At 44.2% G+C, this 14,140-nt stretch overlaps 1 protein-coding gene across 1 annotated transcript in view; it reads right to left on the bottom strand.

Moving 5' to 3' along the window:
• Positions 1-256: 256 nt before the first annotated feature.
• The window catches only part of FAM189A2 (family with sequence similarity 189 member A2), a 78,594-nt gene continuing 64,710 nt past the window's right edge, over positions 257-14,140 (bottom strand). The window contains exons 7-11 of the mRNA XM_003782932.3: positions 9,405-9,534; positions 9,184-9,262; positions 7,069-7,221; positions 4,280-4,572; positions 257-1,116 (exon numbers count right to left, since the gene is read on the bottom strand). Coding sequence (XP_003782980.2) covers positions 913-1,116; positions 4,280-4,572; positions 7,069-7,221; positions 9,184-9,262; positions 9,405-9,534 — 859 coding nt within the window. The 3' untranslated portion in view covers positions 257-912. The remainder of the gene's footprint in view (positions 1,117-4,279; positions 4,573-7,068; positions 7,222-9,183; positions 9,263-9,404; positions 9,535-14,140) is intronic.

Raw genomic sequence — 14,140 nt, 5'->3', positions numbered from 1 at the left:
CCTTTCTTCTTTATAATAGTCCTCACTCTGTAATGACCTTGTTGATTTACTGTTCACGGCCCCACTAGAACGCAGCTCCTTGAAGCCATTCATCCAAGCACTCACCTGAATGAATGAAGGACACATTGTTACCCTTGGGGTTCAGGTGCTTTGGAAACTGGTTTGGTGGCCTGCCCAGCAAACCTGACCATCATGGCTCCAAGTTCCCAACCCTCTGTACGATAAGGCCTGGCCATCTGAACATAAACAAATATTGCACACCAAGCCCAGAGGTCCAAAGTAAACATTTTTATTCTCAGTTCTGCCTTAGGTATCTCTAGTTTTGCAAGCATAAATAAATGAATAATAATTCTCTCCTTAAATGTCTTTCATTAAAATTTGTTACTTAAAAATTTTCTGTTTTTCCTAAAGAGAATATGATTTGAGGGTGACCTAAAATGAGGTGTGAGGACTGCGGACACATCAGGGTTAATCACCACATTTCCTGCCAATTTACTGAGCAGGAAAAGGCCATGGGCAGCTATAAATAGCAGCCCAGCAGTCTGTCCTTCCAAGAGGGAAAGAATTCGCAACAGAGACGAGGGGTAAGGTGGGCAAAGAATCATTTGCCCAGTTTCTGCCACATCAGGGCTGGGATCCTGGGCGTGCTGAGGCCCAGCAGCGGAGGGTTAGCCCGCCGCCTCTACAACTCAGACTCGGTGCATCCAAACTCAGTGGGCCTGGAAGACCCTCCGCGTTTGCCCTTGAATGCTCTTGATCAGCAAACAGGGACTCAAAGAGTGGAAACAAATGTCCTCCAGAACGTCCCTCCTTTTTAAGGAGTTCCCAAAGGGAGACCCCAAACTTCCTTGGAAAGGGCATAGAGAGGAGGGGATCCTCCCCTGGAGCAGCCTTCCATTCGCCTTCCAGGCTTCACAGGACAGTCTCTCGGATGACCCCGATGAGGCTATGTGGCCGCTCAGCCTCTGCTCGCCGGGGCCTCCCCTCGGCCCGCGGCCTCCCTGCCGGGGTGAAGGTGCTCAGGTCCCCACAGCTCTGCAAGTGCAGCAGGCCAGGCCGTCTCCGCGAGGGCAGCACGTGGGCCCTGGAAGTGCTGGGCTGCGGCGGGGCCATGATCTTTGGAAGGATAAAGGGAGAAGGGGAGAAGTTAATCAGCTTCACCAGATGAGGCCCCTTCATCTGCCTCTTATGTCTGTCCACATATCTTCATGTGTGATTGCTTTGGAAAAATAAAAAGGCCATTTTCCCAAAGTGAAACCCATTTGGCATTCCAACGTGCTTTGAACACACTGCCTCTTTTCCGAAGTTCTTAAGAAATTCTCCAAATGATCCATTATTTCAATTGCAGGCCTGTAGACCATATTTAACTGACTTGTCAAATGAAATTTCTTACTTTATATTTTACATTCTTCTCTATTCACTTTTCTCTAATTTCCCTGAGGCCTATGCCAGTGATTCTCGTTGGAGTCTGAACATTACTGGGTGGGGGTGGGGGCTCAGGGATTTGTCAGAAACATGGATTCCCAGCTGCCCCCACGGCAGTTCTGACAGGTAGTCTGGAAAGGAGTATAAGCATCTGTGGGGTTTGTTGTTGTTGTTTTGGGTTTTTTTTGCAGTTTCTGGCTAGGGCTGGATTTGAACCTGCCACCTCCGACATATGGAGCCGGCACCCTACTTCTTTGAGCTATAGGCACTGCCCAGCATCTGTGTTTTTTTCCTAATAAAAATCCAAGTGAGACCAATGCATCTGAAAATCTGAGAACCACAGGTCTGGGACTGTGACCAGGTCATGAATCTATAAAATATCAACCAAAATCAATGACGAGTCTAATGGATCTGATAACCCTTCGACCAACAACATAGCCAGGCCAATTTATTTGTAAACACTGTTTAAGAAGGGTTCTGTTACTAGATCTATTTTGCAATGTGTTGTGTAACTGCAAACATGTAATTATATCACTAACTCTGAAAATAGCAACAATATGGGAAATTCCTCATCTAACTGAGATTGAAGAGGAGAGACCTGCAGACCTGGTCCGTATGACTATAATACTATTAGCACTTCGGAAAAACTCGGGAGCTGTATTATCACCTAATGTCCTAGAGGAATCATTTGGATGACTTTTTGTTTAGTTTGTACCATTCTGAGCTTTTAAGGTTATTAAAAGGTTATCCCCCAAAAGATAGGATATTAAATTTCATTAAGGCCTGGTCTTGTCCCTTGACTAAGAAGAAAATTTCAATATTCACAGAAGTTGACTGTGTTACATGGTAAATTAGGACACGTGGTTTTGATATTGATGAAGATACAAATGGATTTAAAAATTCATTCCAGTGATTACTGAAGAGAGTGAAAATGTACAAAGCTGGGTAAGTCAGCTTTTCGGCTGTTCTTGCTTCCTTCTGTCCCTAGGAAGGGGTGTAACATTAAGAAACTTCACCCCTGGGGTCCTATCCTGGAAGGCCCCAGTAGATGGCCCACAATTTATCACAATACCTAAGAACCTGAACTCTTTGGGATTTTTTTAGTTTTTTTGTTTTGTTTTGTTTTGTGTTTTTGAGACACAGTCTCACTTTGTCACCCTTGGTAGAGTGCTGTGGCATCATAGCTCACAGCAACCTCAAACTTTTGGGCTCAAGCAATCCTTTTGCTCAGCTTCCCAAGTAGCTGAGACTGCAGGCGCCCACGACAACACTCGGCTATTTTAGTAGAGACAGGGCGTCACTCTTGCTCAGGCTGGTCTCCAACTCCCAAGCTCAAGCAATCCACCCACCTGGGCCTCCCAGAATGCTAGGATTATAGGCATGAGACACTGCGCCAGGTAGAACCTGAACTCTTAATAGCTCTGGGGCACAAGGATCTAGCAAACATTTGTAATGATTACATCTGTTGAACTGTAAGTACTTGTTCTTTTTCCCTGGAGCTATTTCCCAGGGATCAGGACTTTGCGAGAAGGTCTAAACCAACTTCCGGGTCAATGTTCCAGCTCTTTCCTCATCTTAGCACGGAAGCCTGTATGTGAGAAATGGCTCCTGATTATCGGGCGACGGGCTGGACAGAGAGAAGATAGTAGGGAATGGGAGGTGAGAGCCAGCAGGGTGTGGAGAACACTGCCCCTACACAGGCTAGAAACTGGGACCACTGGCTGACCACTCTTTCAATGAACAAATCACAAGAAGGTCTAATGGTTCACGAATCCCTTCATACAAGTACTCGGATCACTCTTCTCTCCCGAGAGACTGAGAGAGAATCTGGCTTATGTACGAGAGGCCCACAGGTAGTAAAGGGGAACAGAAAGCAAAGTGAGAAGTGCATGTTTTCAAGCTGATCTGAAAATTTACCTAGGATCCTGGAGCCAGTAATTATCCTGAGACTCAGCCCAATTCAGTTTACGAAGTATGTGTTGGCCATTTAATGCCACAGGCACAGAGCCATGTAATACCCATGGGCCATTGTGCAGTGATATCTACAACACCTGTCCCACAGAGCAACACCATAAACACCAAAAAGGTAGTGACTTTTAAAAGAGGTGGAAAGAAGATTCTCACCAAAAGAAAATTCCATTTATTCAGAGATAAAGGCACAGAGGCTGCCTTAGTCCCACCCTCCTCCTTAAAGACGAGGAACCTGATCCCCACAGGATTATGCCCTTCACCAGTTTTATCTTTGTCCTGGGAAGCTTTGGTTTGTTTTGTACTTTATAATTTATGAACAGAAAAGGTATTTATTCAAGTCCTATTGGCTTATTTATCTTGCCAAACATTTCATGGGAATGTAAACAGCTCCCAAAATCTTGTCAATATTAAAACTCAACTATCTCATCATTTTCAAAGGGCTGAGAAAACGTACCCTGTCAAGTGAAAACTTCAATGTAGGAAATCAAATGGCCAATGGGCTCCACACTGCCCACACCCTTCACTTTTTTTTTTTGCAGTTTTTGGCAGGGGCTGGACTTGAACCTGCCACCTTTGGCATATGGGGCCGGGGCCCTACTCCTTTGAGCCACAGGCGCTGCCCCCCCCCTTTTATTCCCTGCCTGCTCCCTTTTCTTTTCCAGGCCTTCCTCCACATCCCAGAAAACTGGGTTCTCGAGCCACAAACACCGTGGAAAAGTTCCCTGAAAGGAAGGCTCTCCCTCTCCCCTGACCTCCTAACCCCATTTCCACCGAGACTGTGAACACAAACTTACTCCGCCTCAGACAGGAAACCAGAGAAGCCACTGAAGCTTCTATGGAAACAAGTTACCTGATTCACGCCCACTGTTAATAATACAACTACCTGTTCTAGGAAACTGGCACTTGTGATGGCTTCCTCCATGTGCTCCTCGTCAGACTTCAGAACAGATTTAATGTTTTCTACAAGTTCGTGGATGTCTGGGGTCATACTGCAGGAGGACTGCTCCAGGAACCTCGCCACCAGCAGCTTGGTGTCTATGTAAGATTTGTAATCTACTAGCGACCGGGGTCGGCATCGTGAAGCTCTTGATCTCAAGCCTCTCCTCAGTGTCACCGCAGCCAGATCCAGTCTCCGTTCAGTCTGAGTCGCGGCTTCACAGCTGAGCACGGGGGCGGCTGTGGGCAGAGGAAAACCACATGTACCCATTGGCCAAGCTCCTCCAAACACACACCTGTCCCTGAAAGTTGGCATGGGAAACGTCTGACAAAGGTGACAGCCATGCACGCCTTGCTCCTCACCTTGCAGAAGGAAAGGGGGAAAATCACAACTATGATACAGCTTATTCCCCAAAGTGCAGTTCCAAGAGATGGCCCGAACCTTTCATTATGCCACATAAAACAACCCCCAAGGTCAAGACACATGATCGTGAACAGACTCCAGAATGCAAACCAAAACGGAGCAAGTTCCACAGGGGTGGCAAACGGATGGGGATGGACAGGCAGAGCAGAACACACACGGCTGACCAGTGAAGGATGTGCCGGGGGGAGGATGGAGGAGCCACTTAGAGAGGAAGAGGCTGATGAGAGACAGGACTTGAGGGGTGCACATGACGCTCTGTTCACTTTGTACCTTTGTCTCCCAAATATCCTCAGGGCATTGTACTGACTTATATTACCGATGCTCACACCACGGCTATGAGGTAGATCTATGGCTGACTATTACAGAAAGAGAAATTCAGAAGCAGAGAAATCACACATCATTCTGGACACTGACAGAGGGCCTGGGAAATTCCACAGCCTCCTACATCAGCAGGGATAGAGAGACCAGCAGAATGCCACTGTGCTGTGAAGTGGGGGCAGGGAGACCCAGGTCTGGCCTCCGTGTGTCCCTAAGCCAGCCAGCCGGCAGCCCTCAGTGTCCACGACACTGAAGCAGTCAGTCTGTGAAGGCTGGATAAGCAGAGATTTAGATGTCCAAGGAAGACAGGCAGCAGGGGCGGGAGGACAGGTGGAGGAAGGGGAGCACTCCGTTTCCTCTGGAGAAAGGCAGGTGTAGGGAGCTCTAAACCAGGGGGTTAGAGGCTGTCCTCCCAGGCTTTCATGTGCATGTCACAGAGAACAAGAGCCTTCCGAAATACTCGCTGAAGACACTCGTATGTGAGGACAGACTCAGGGTCTGCACTCGTCCACTTCAAGGCAACCTGATACCTTCTACAAGGAAGGGCTCCACCAGATAAACACAAGTCCTTGCCCCCACAGGGCTGCAGAATGAGAAAGGGTTCTAGAAGGATTTCCTAACTTGTGTGACAGCTAAACTGCCACTGAGGCCGGAGTCCTCAGCTTGCCGGGTAGGGTGCCGGAGACCCTCAGGGTCTTGGGACTCAAGAGACCAGGCTGCCTGGCCACTGGGGTTGTGGAGACACACGCAGTCCCAGGTAACAGGGCTTCCTCCCCAGAGGCCACTGCAGAGACAGGAGGAGCATTCTCTCTGGCTTACACACGGTCAGTCCAGAGCCGTGGCAAATAGCACTGTGCTGTGAAAGGGACAGAACGGAGGCTCAAGACAGGACCCAAGGAACAGCAGGGTGGAAGGACTGTCAAAGTCTTATTTGCATAGAGTTTTAGAAGAGCAGAGGCCAACTCTTAGACTAGTCCACAAAAAGAAGCCTGTGCTGGTAGAATTACAGGTGGTTTTCATTTTCTTCCTTTACTTCCATTACTTTTTACAATTCTCTACAATAAAGAGATATTTGGATATGTTCAGGCATTCATATATTGAAAAGAAAGACACAATGTTATTTTAAAATGTTTAAATTTTGAGTTACTCAAATAACATCTAAAAACCTCATCGCAAAGAGGGAGAGAGATGAAGTACGTGTTTACGCTAGCTACAGGTTTTCAAACAAGGTCAGATTTCAATAAGTCAATCTACAGACCCAGTAAAAAGATAATAAAATATCAAATTATAAAAGAGGGGGTTAAAAAACACACCCCTTTGATTTTTCCTTTAAGGAGAATGTATGTTCCCCCAGGACTGCCGCATCCAGAAATCAGAACTAGGTGTATGTAATTGTCTTCATGTAGCACCCAGCACAGTATCATGTAAACCAAATGCTGTGGATAACAGTGACTTAAAATAAAACCTACCATCCTTAAAAACTGTAGTAGGTCAAAACAGATTCTTTTTAGTAAAGTATTACCAGAATGGAAAAGCAAGCATCCACTGTACTCAATACTAATATGAAGCCAGTGGATGATCAAATACACACCCACACGGGAGAGAAACTCAGTTCAATTCAGTTTGGGGGAGAGGGGAGGAGGAAGGGGGAGTGGTGGGCTCCCACCTAATGGGCACCAAGTGAGGGTATGTGGTGGGACACAACTACAACAGGGACTTTACCTAACAAATGCAAACATCGCAACCTAAGCATTTGTCCTCTCATATTAATCTGAAATAAATAAATAGTAATAATAAAAAGATGTGGTAGGTGTATATTCCAATGTGCACGTAGGATATTTTGCTTTCCCAAGACCTCTTCACCTCCTTCAAGTTACCACTTCTAGTGCACAGCCTTGGGCTGGCCAGAGGCACCTGCTTCCCCCCCCCCACCCCCCGACACCTTTAAACAATGAAGCACAGTGCTCTGCGAAGAGCTTGGGGAGTAACATCACCTCTCTCCTCGGAATGATGGAGCACAGGGTCGCTCTTTGACCTCGTCCTCAGGGCTGGGAGGGCTCTCCGGCTTCTCACAGGATGCACCAGGGTAGAGCTGGGCGTTGAAATCGATGTGCTTTCTTCTCCAGGTGTGTTAGGAAGGTCCCCACCTGATTTTTTTTTTTTTTTAAAAAGAGAAGAAACATAAATTATTTCACCAGCTGCAGTCTTCAAAATGTTGGGCAGGAAACACCTGTGAGCCCAAACCTGCCAGGACAAGGGTAATAAAGTCAATAACATTTATTTAGGCTGCTGGCCCAGTAAGGTTTAATTTCCCAGCACTGTGGGAAGACTTGCCTCTCCAAACCACCCCTCCACACCTCAAATAAACAAACAAATTAAATGCTAGAGAAAAATAAAGAAACCATGCCAAAATGTCCATTTTTTTCCTAAAGGGGCTTAGAATCTTCTCCACTGAGGCATCTTGGTGCAGCACTGAAAAACTCCCAAGAATTTCATACTTTCTGACAATTCAGGCTGAGCTTGGCTCTGTGGAAGGTAATACAGTAAACTCCCCATTATCCACAACTCAAGCAACCAGCACGCAACCTGGCCCCGCCAAAAAAGAAACCAAAAAATCAGAGTTTAAACTTGGTGGGCCTACCCCCTGCTGTCAGCAAGCCCACACTCTGAGCAGCACGCCCACAGCACCCATGTGTTCTCTGTTAACAGCTGTGTTAATGTGTGTTACTTGAAGTTAAAAAAATATGGTAGTGAAACTGAAAGTGTATGGACTGCCATTTAACTAAAATTGTACACAGCATTTACAAAGCTGTTTTATAATACAGTAAAACTGTTACAGGAGGTGATGTTTGTCTTTATTTGTCTGAAGTTGCTTTTAATTAATGTATTTCAATATTAAAATCAAGTCAATACAGAGGGTATGGTAATGGTATGCTACGCTATGCTACACTATGCTACGCTATGCTACGCTATGCTATGCTATGCTATGCTATTTCAGTTTGCTATGATATGCTATGCTATGATATAGGATGGGGTATCGGATTAATTAAGCCAATTTTAAGAGTAACTCTCAAGCAACCAGAAATTACATTTATCTGAAATCTGGCAATCCCCATGAGTTCTGGAGAACAGGGAGATTACTGTGCCTGCACAGGTAAGGCGGCCACTCTGTGGACTGCAGGCCAAATGCAGGCTGGGACTCATCTGCATAACCCAGAGTGCGTGTGCCAGGCTGTGAGACTCCCAGACAGCTGAGTGAGAGAGGCACTAAATGGATCAGTAAAATCACTCTGCAATTGAATGATATCTGCTCAGGAAAATAAAATCATCATTTGTGAACCTGAGTGGTGGCTTGAGAAGCTGTTTTTAAAAATGGAAAAATTACCAACATATTTAGGAGAATAGGGCACTGCTTCATAATTCTACTTAAGATGGCACAGGAGCGGAAGAACAGAAAGCCATTCCAAATGGTACTGATGAAAAATTACCTCCATCTAAAATTGCGAATTGATCCATTATTTATCACCATGTGTGATTCTGTCCTGGTGGACAATTCTCTGAGCCACTTAAGGCTTTCCCAAGGAGAGAAGACCATAACCGCATTCTCTTAAATTGCAAGGATAAAGGTAAACTGACTCTAGTAGATAACACAGGACTGAAAATCAGAATTCACCAGACGCTCAGGCAGCAGGCCTGGGCCCGAGGGTGTGAATGACACAGCACAAACTCACAGCAAACTATCCTGCCATAAGGAAACTACGTCCTTTACTCTGCAAAAGAGTCCATCCAATTTTAATAGGAGAATGAAAATCGTAGCTCAGAAAACACAGGAATGCCAAATTAAACTCTGTAATCTGTTTCATGGGTTCCTGAGAATAGCCTTATTATTCATAAAAGATCATAGGAATATCTTTTTTTCTGTTCATATATTATCTCCCAGTGATAATCTCCAATAAATGATAGTATTTTTGCACCTGAAAAAGAGGATGTGGCTTTAACAGTGTGTCCCAGGAATATCTTCTCTCCAACCAAATACCAGCTAGATCATTACCCTACCAGGTTTTTATCAACTGAATCATGACTTTGGGCAGCAATGCCATATCTATTACCACAAGTCCCTTGTGTGCAGACTGGTTCCAGCAGGCTCTCCGCAGCTTCTGATCCTTCTGGCATTTGGAATGAAGATCCCTGCATGACAGGGAAAAAAAAGAGGGTGATTTTGTTGATATTTAACTCAACCCTCATCAGACCCCAGAAAACTCCATAAAAAAGATAGGTAGGACACAGTCTCCCGGCTGGTCTCTGGGAGGTGCGAGACTGTGGGCAGTACCTGCTCCTGGTCCATCTGGCTCACCACAGCTTCGTACGGAGGTGGGGGGTCCAGAGGACAGAACACTTCCACGCCTTTGATCCGAGCTCCATAGATGTGCGGCAGTGGAATAACATCAGGACCAACCATCCTAGGAAAGGCATTTTGGCGTCAGGGAGCTCGTTCTATGGACCGGCCAGCTGTCTATAGCAGCTCCTGGATACTAGCCTTCGCTAGACTGTGAGGAAAACCACTCAGCCTCCATACCACATCCTCTCAGGCCAGGAGAGGGAGAATTATACAAGCTGCTTTCTGACAGAGGGCTCGGAGTTCCTTAGGCAAGCGACAGCGTGTAAAAGGCAACCCTACCATTCCTTTTCAAACCATCTGTCAGAAAGCAAATAATAATCCATACAGACAGAGAGTAGATTAGTGATTGCCAGGGCCTGTGGGGAGAAGAGGACAGGGAGTGACAGTTTTAAAAGTATAGGGTTCCTTGGGGGGTGAAGAAAGTGTTCTGGAACTAGATAAAGGTGATGGTTCAACACCACTGAACTGTACACTTTAAAAGGGCTAATTTCATGTTATATGAATTTCATCTCAATTTAAAAAACAGCAACGAAGGGCTAGAAAACTCAATTATTTCTTACATTAGTAAATGGCAAACGTTTCTTGCCTAGGTTTCCCTAATATCTGACTCATGATAGAAACTCATTACAGGCTGAACATTCCTAATCTGAAAAAATCAAAATCGAAAGTGCTCCAAAATAGTCCCAAACTTCTGAATGCCAATATCAGGTCAAAGTGTAAATCTCACACTGGATGTTAAGCTGACAGATTGCAGTCAGAATGCAGTCGAAACTTGGCTTCATCTGCTTTTCATACTGAAAATAATATGTAAAATTACCTGCAGGCTATGTGCATAAGATGTACATAAAATATCAATGAAGTTCTTATTTAGCCTTGGGTCCCATCTCCAAAATAGCTCATTAAGCCTAAGAAAATATTCTGAATTCTGAAAAAAAAAAAATCTGAAATCTAAAACACTTCTGGGTCCAAGCATTACAGATAATGGATACTCAACCTATATTTGTGAAGAGAATATTTGAGAGGATGGATTAATTTAAAACAAATGTGAACAATATCATAGCTCAGAGACACAGCACCAAGCAGGAGGAGAGATTTCTAAAGCCGGCCATTGCACAAACACCTTAATTACACCTGCTACCTTAATTACAATGGTGGCTGCTGGTGTCAACTTAATTTCTCTTCTGAATTTCTTTCCTTTGCCGACTCCTGCTGCCTCAAACTATTTCTACACTGTTCTTTCTCAGTCTCCTCTTTTTACTTTTCACCTCCCCCTCCTTTAACTGGGGATAGTGTAGGACTGAAAAATTCTTTTGTTATTAAATATTTACATTGGCTATATTTACCAATGAAAAGTGTTGTAACCCCCATATCCTTCCTAAATTGTGGATTTTCTTTCCCAAATGCCTTCCCCCCCACCCAAATGAAGTGACCTGTGTTTTCCTTTTAAGTGTTTCTTAGATAACTGGTTTGTTTGTTTTGTTTTGTTTTGCTTTATAGGTAAGGCACCCTCAATAGCAAAATAAAAAATGAAAACAAAATCCTCCAAAAGATTCCCATCCGACGTCCATAGAAAATTTTACAAAAGGGAATCTAGACAATGAAGAAACTAAATTTTAAAATAATTATAAAACATTCTTCTCAGTGAAGCATTGCAAGATTGGAAAAATGAACACCACTTAATACTAAATTGGAGCTAACTGATCAACACCCCTGTGCTAATTTGGTACTAAAACTCAATGGAAGCAGCAGGTGGGAGGGGGAGAAGGGTTAATCCACCCCTAATACATACAACGCACACCACCTGGGTGAGGGGCACACTTATAACTTTGAAACTGTACAAAAGCAATTCATGTAACCAAAACGTTTTTACCTCCATAATATTCTTAAATAAATAAATATCTGTTTTCTTGCCAAGACACGGAAACAACCCAAGTGCCCATCTACCCATGAATGGACTGTGGTATATGTATACTATGAAGTACTATTTAACCATAGAAAAGATGGAAACTTTACATCTTTTGTGTTTACCTGGATGGAGTTGAAACACATTCTTCATTTTTTTTTTTGCCATTCTTGAGTAAAGTATCTCAAGAATGGAAAAAAATATCCAATGCACTCAAAACTAATATACCCCCATGCAAAAGAAAAAACATAAATATAGTCTACCAAGGGGGAGGAGGGAGGATGACTGGCAGGATCTCCCCTAAGGTACACAATGTGAGGGTATTCAGCAGCCCCCTGGGTGAAGGGCTCAACTACAACTTGAACTTGACCTTAGAATTGAAAACGATGCAACCTAAACATCTCATATTAATTTGTAATTTAAAAGAACTGCCTAAATAGAGAAAAAAATGGAGTATTAGTGCTATATATTTTGTTTTCTGAGTTTATATTTTCTTGAAGTATATCTAATGCTGACATTAAATAAATAAAATAAATACTTGTTTCCAACTTCTTTTTTTTTTTTTTGCAGTTTTTGGCCAGGGGTGGGTTTGAACCCGCCACTTCCCACATAGAGGGTCGGTGCCCTACTCCTTTGAGCCACAGGCACCACCCCAACTTCTTTTTTTACCTCATTTGAGTGAATGATTCATGGAGGCAAACAGGTCTGCTAGATACTGCCAGGTCAGTTTGGGGTCCCCCCCACCCTATCTCTGAGGACTCTCAGCCCCAGCTACAGAGTAGAATCACGTTGGGATGCTCTAAAACCATGGATGGTCCAGATCTCACCACTAGAAATTCTGCTCTAAGTGCCTGTGGTGGGGCCCAGAGATCTGTTTCCAGTGTTCCTGGGGGATTCTAACACATTGCTGCTAAAGGAAATGGCTCCTGGTGTCTGAAATTAAAACCCTACCGTCCAAAAAATAAAAATAAAAAATAAAAAAGGGCAGCCCTTGTGGCTCAAAGGAATAGGGCGCCCACCCCATATGCCAGAGGTGGTGGGTTCAAACCCAGTCCTGGCCAAAAACTGAAAAAAAAAAAAAAAAAAAAAAAACCCTACCGTTTTACACAAGAACCATACGTCCTTGTGTAAGTTGATCAAATTTTTATTAAGAATGAGGGTCTTTAGAAAACTGCTGCCTGAAAGGGTAGGGATTAAGAGCTAAGTGTTTCTTAAGAGCAGGACACATACCAAGAACGTTTTAAACTACAACTAACAATGGGAAAGCATAGTCTAAGCTTTATTTTTAGAAAGCTTCTTTTGTCCACAATCTCATAACAATCCTCCCAGCAGCCATGTGACAACAAAGATGAATGAAGAAACTGAGGCCCAGAAATGGTAAGAGACCCATCCAGGGCCACCCTTGGCAGAGATTCCAGAGCCTGGGCTTTTTCAGGTTCAGCCCAGACTCTCCAGGAAACTTTCACTGGTGCATGTTCATGAGTGCTGAAGATGAGGGGAAATCCAAACAGCTCATGAAAAATGTATTATGCTTTAAAGCTACAAATAGGCCTTAAAAACTCACCCCAGGGTAATGCTGCAACAAACATCCCTCTGACCAAAAGCCGATCCTCCTCTGTCTACTGGACCACTGTCTCCTGTTAAGGGGCATGGGGTTGCAGCCATGGAGGAGGGAGAGGGGCACCTCCCCTCAACCTTGATAGCAGAGCACTGACTCAACCCCACATCCCACCCAATTTAGGTTTGAAGTTCTCTAGGAAAGAGAAGTGTCCTCCACTTGAAAAATGCCCGTATCAACCTGGCTCCCACCCTGTCAGTCTTCAGTTTTTCCTAACAGGCAATATCCCAGAGTAAAAAGCTGATCAATGCTCGTGAAATAGCTTGGAGACTGTCTGTCTTGATCTCTGGTTCAAAGCAATTTCTGAGAATGGGGAACACCCTGACTTAGTGGAGATGGGGTGCACAGTCCCTTCTTATGCTTACAAAGCAATTCACTAAGTAGCTAGCCCATTTTTGGACAGAAGCCTTGACTGCAATCGGGCTTGCAGTAACACAGTAACTTGAGAAGCATTTTCTCAAGGCGATACCAGCCCATGAAGTGGTTGTATTTATAGAAGTTAAATAAATAAACCTTTTCCAAGAGGTCATACTATTTTACAGGAAATAGGGAGACTCTATTGTGTGAAAACAACATAACTGGTTGTGGAACTATGCATATTAAGAAAACACTCATGATTCTTTTTCTTTTTTTTTTTTTGAGACAGAGTCTCACTATGTTGCCCTCGGTGGAGTGCCGTGATGTCATAGCTCACAGCAACCTCAAACTCTTGTGTTTAAGCGATTCTCCTGCCTCAGCCTCCCATATAGCTGGGACTACAGGTGCCTGCCACGATGCCTGGCTACTTTTTGTTGCAGTTGTCATTGTTGTTTAGTTGGTTCGGGCTGGGTTTGAACCTGCCAGCCTCGGTGTATGTGGCTGGTGCCATAACCATTGTGCTATGGGCGCCGAGCCTTATGAATATTCTTGCCTTATAAGAAAGAAAATTACTAAATGGGGTTAAGCAACTAGTATCTATAAAATTGATCTATACATGAAGATACACATATTAAAGTCAGCCAAACTTTAAAATATCTTTGACAGAATGTGTATCTAAATGGGAATAAATTTAGCCGTTTTAAAAAGGAAAGTGGACGACACTCTGATATTTGTGGAATTTCAGAAAGTGAAGGTGCCCAGTGGCGATGTGTTCTAGGGCTCTGGGCA

Source organism: Otolemur garnettii, unplaced genomic scaffold, assembly GCF_000181295.1.
Source record: "Otolemur garnettii isolate 467f Iridium unplaced genomic scaffold, OtoGar3 scaffold00006, whole genome shotgun sequence".
Taxonomy (NCBI): Eukaryota; Metazoa; Chordata; class Mammalia; order Primates; family Galagidae; genus Otolemur; species Otolemur garnettii.
Note: the sequence above shows the minus strand (reverse complement) of the source record. Positions and strands in the feature narration are given on the sequence as shown.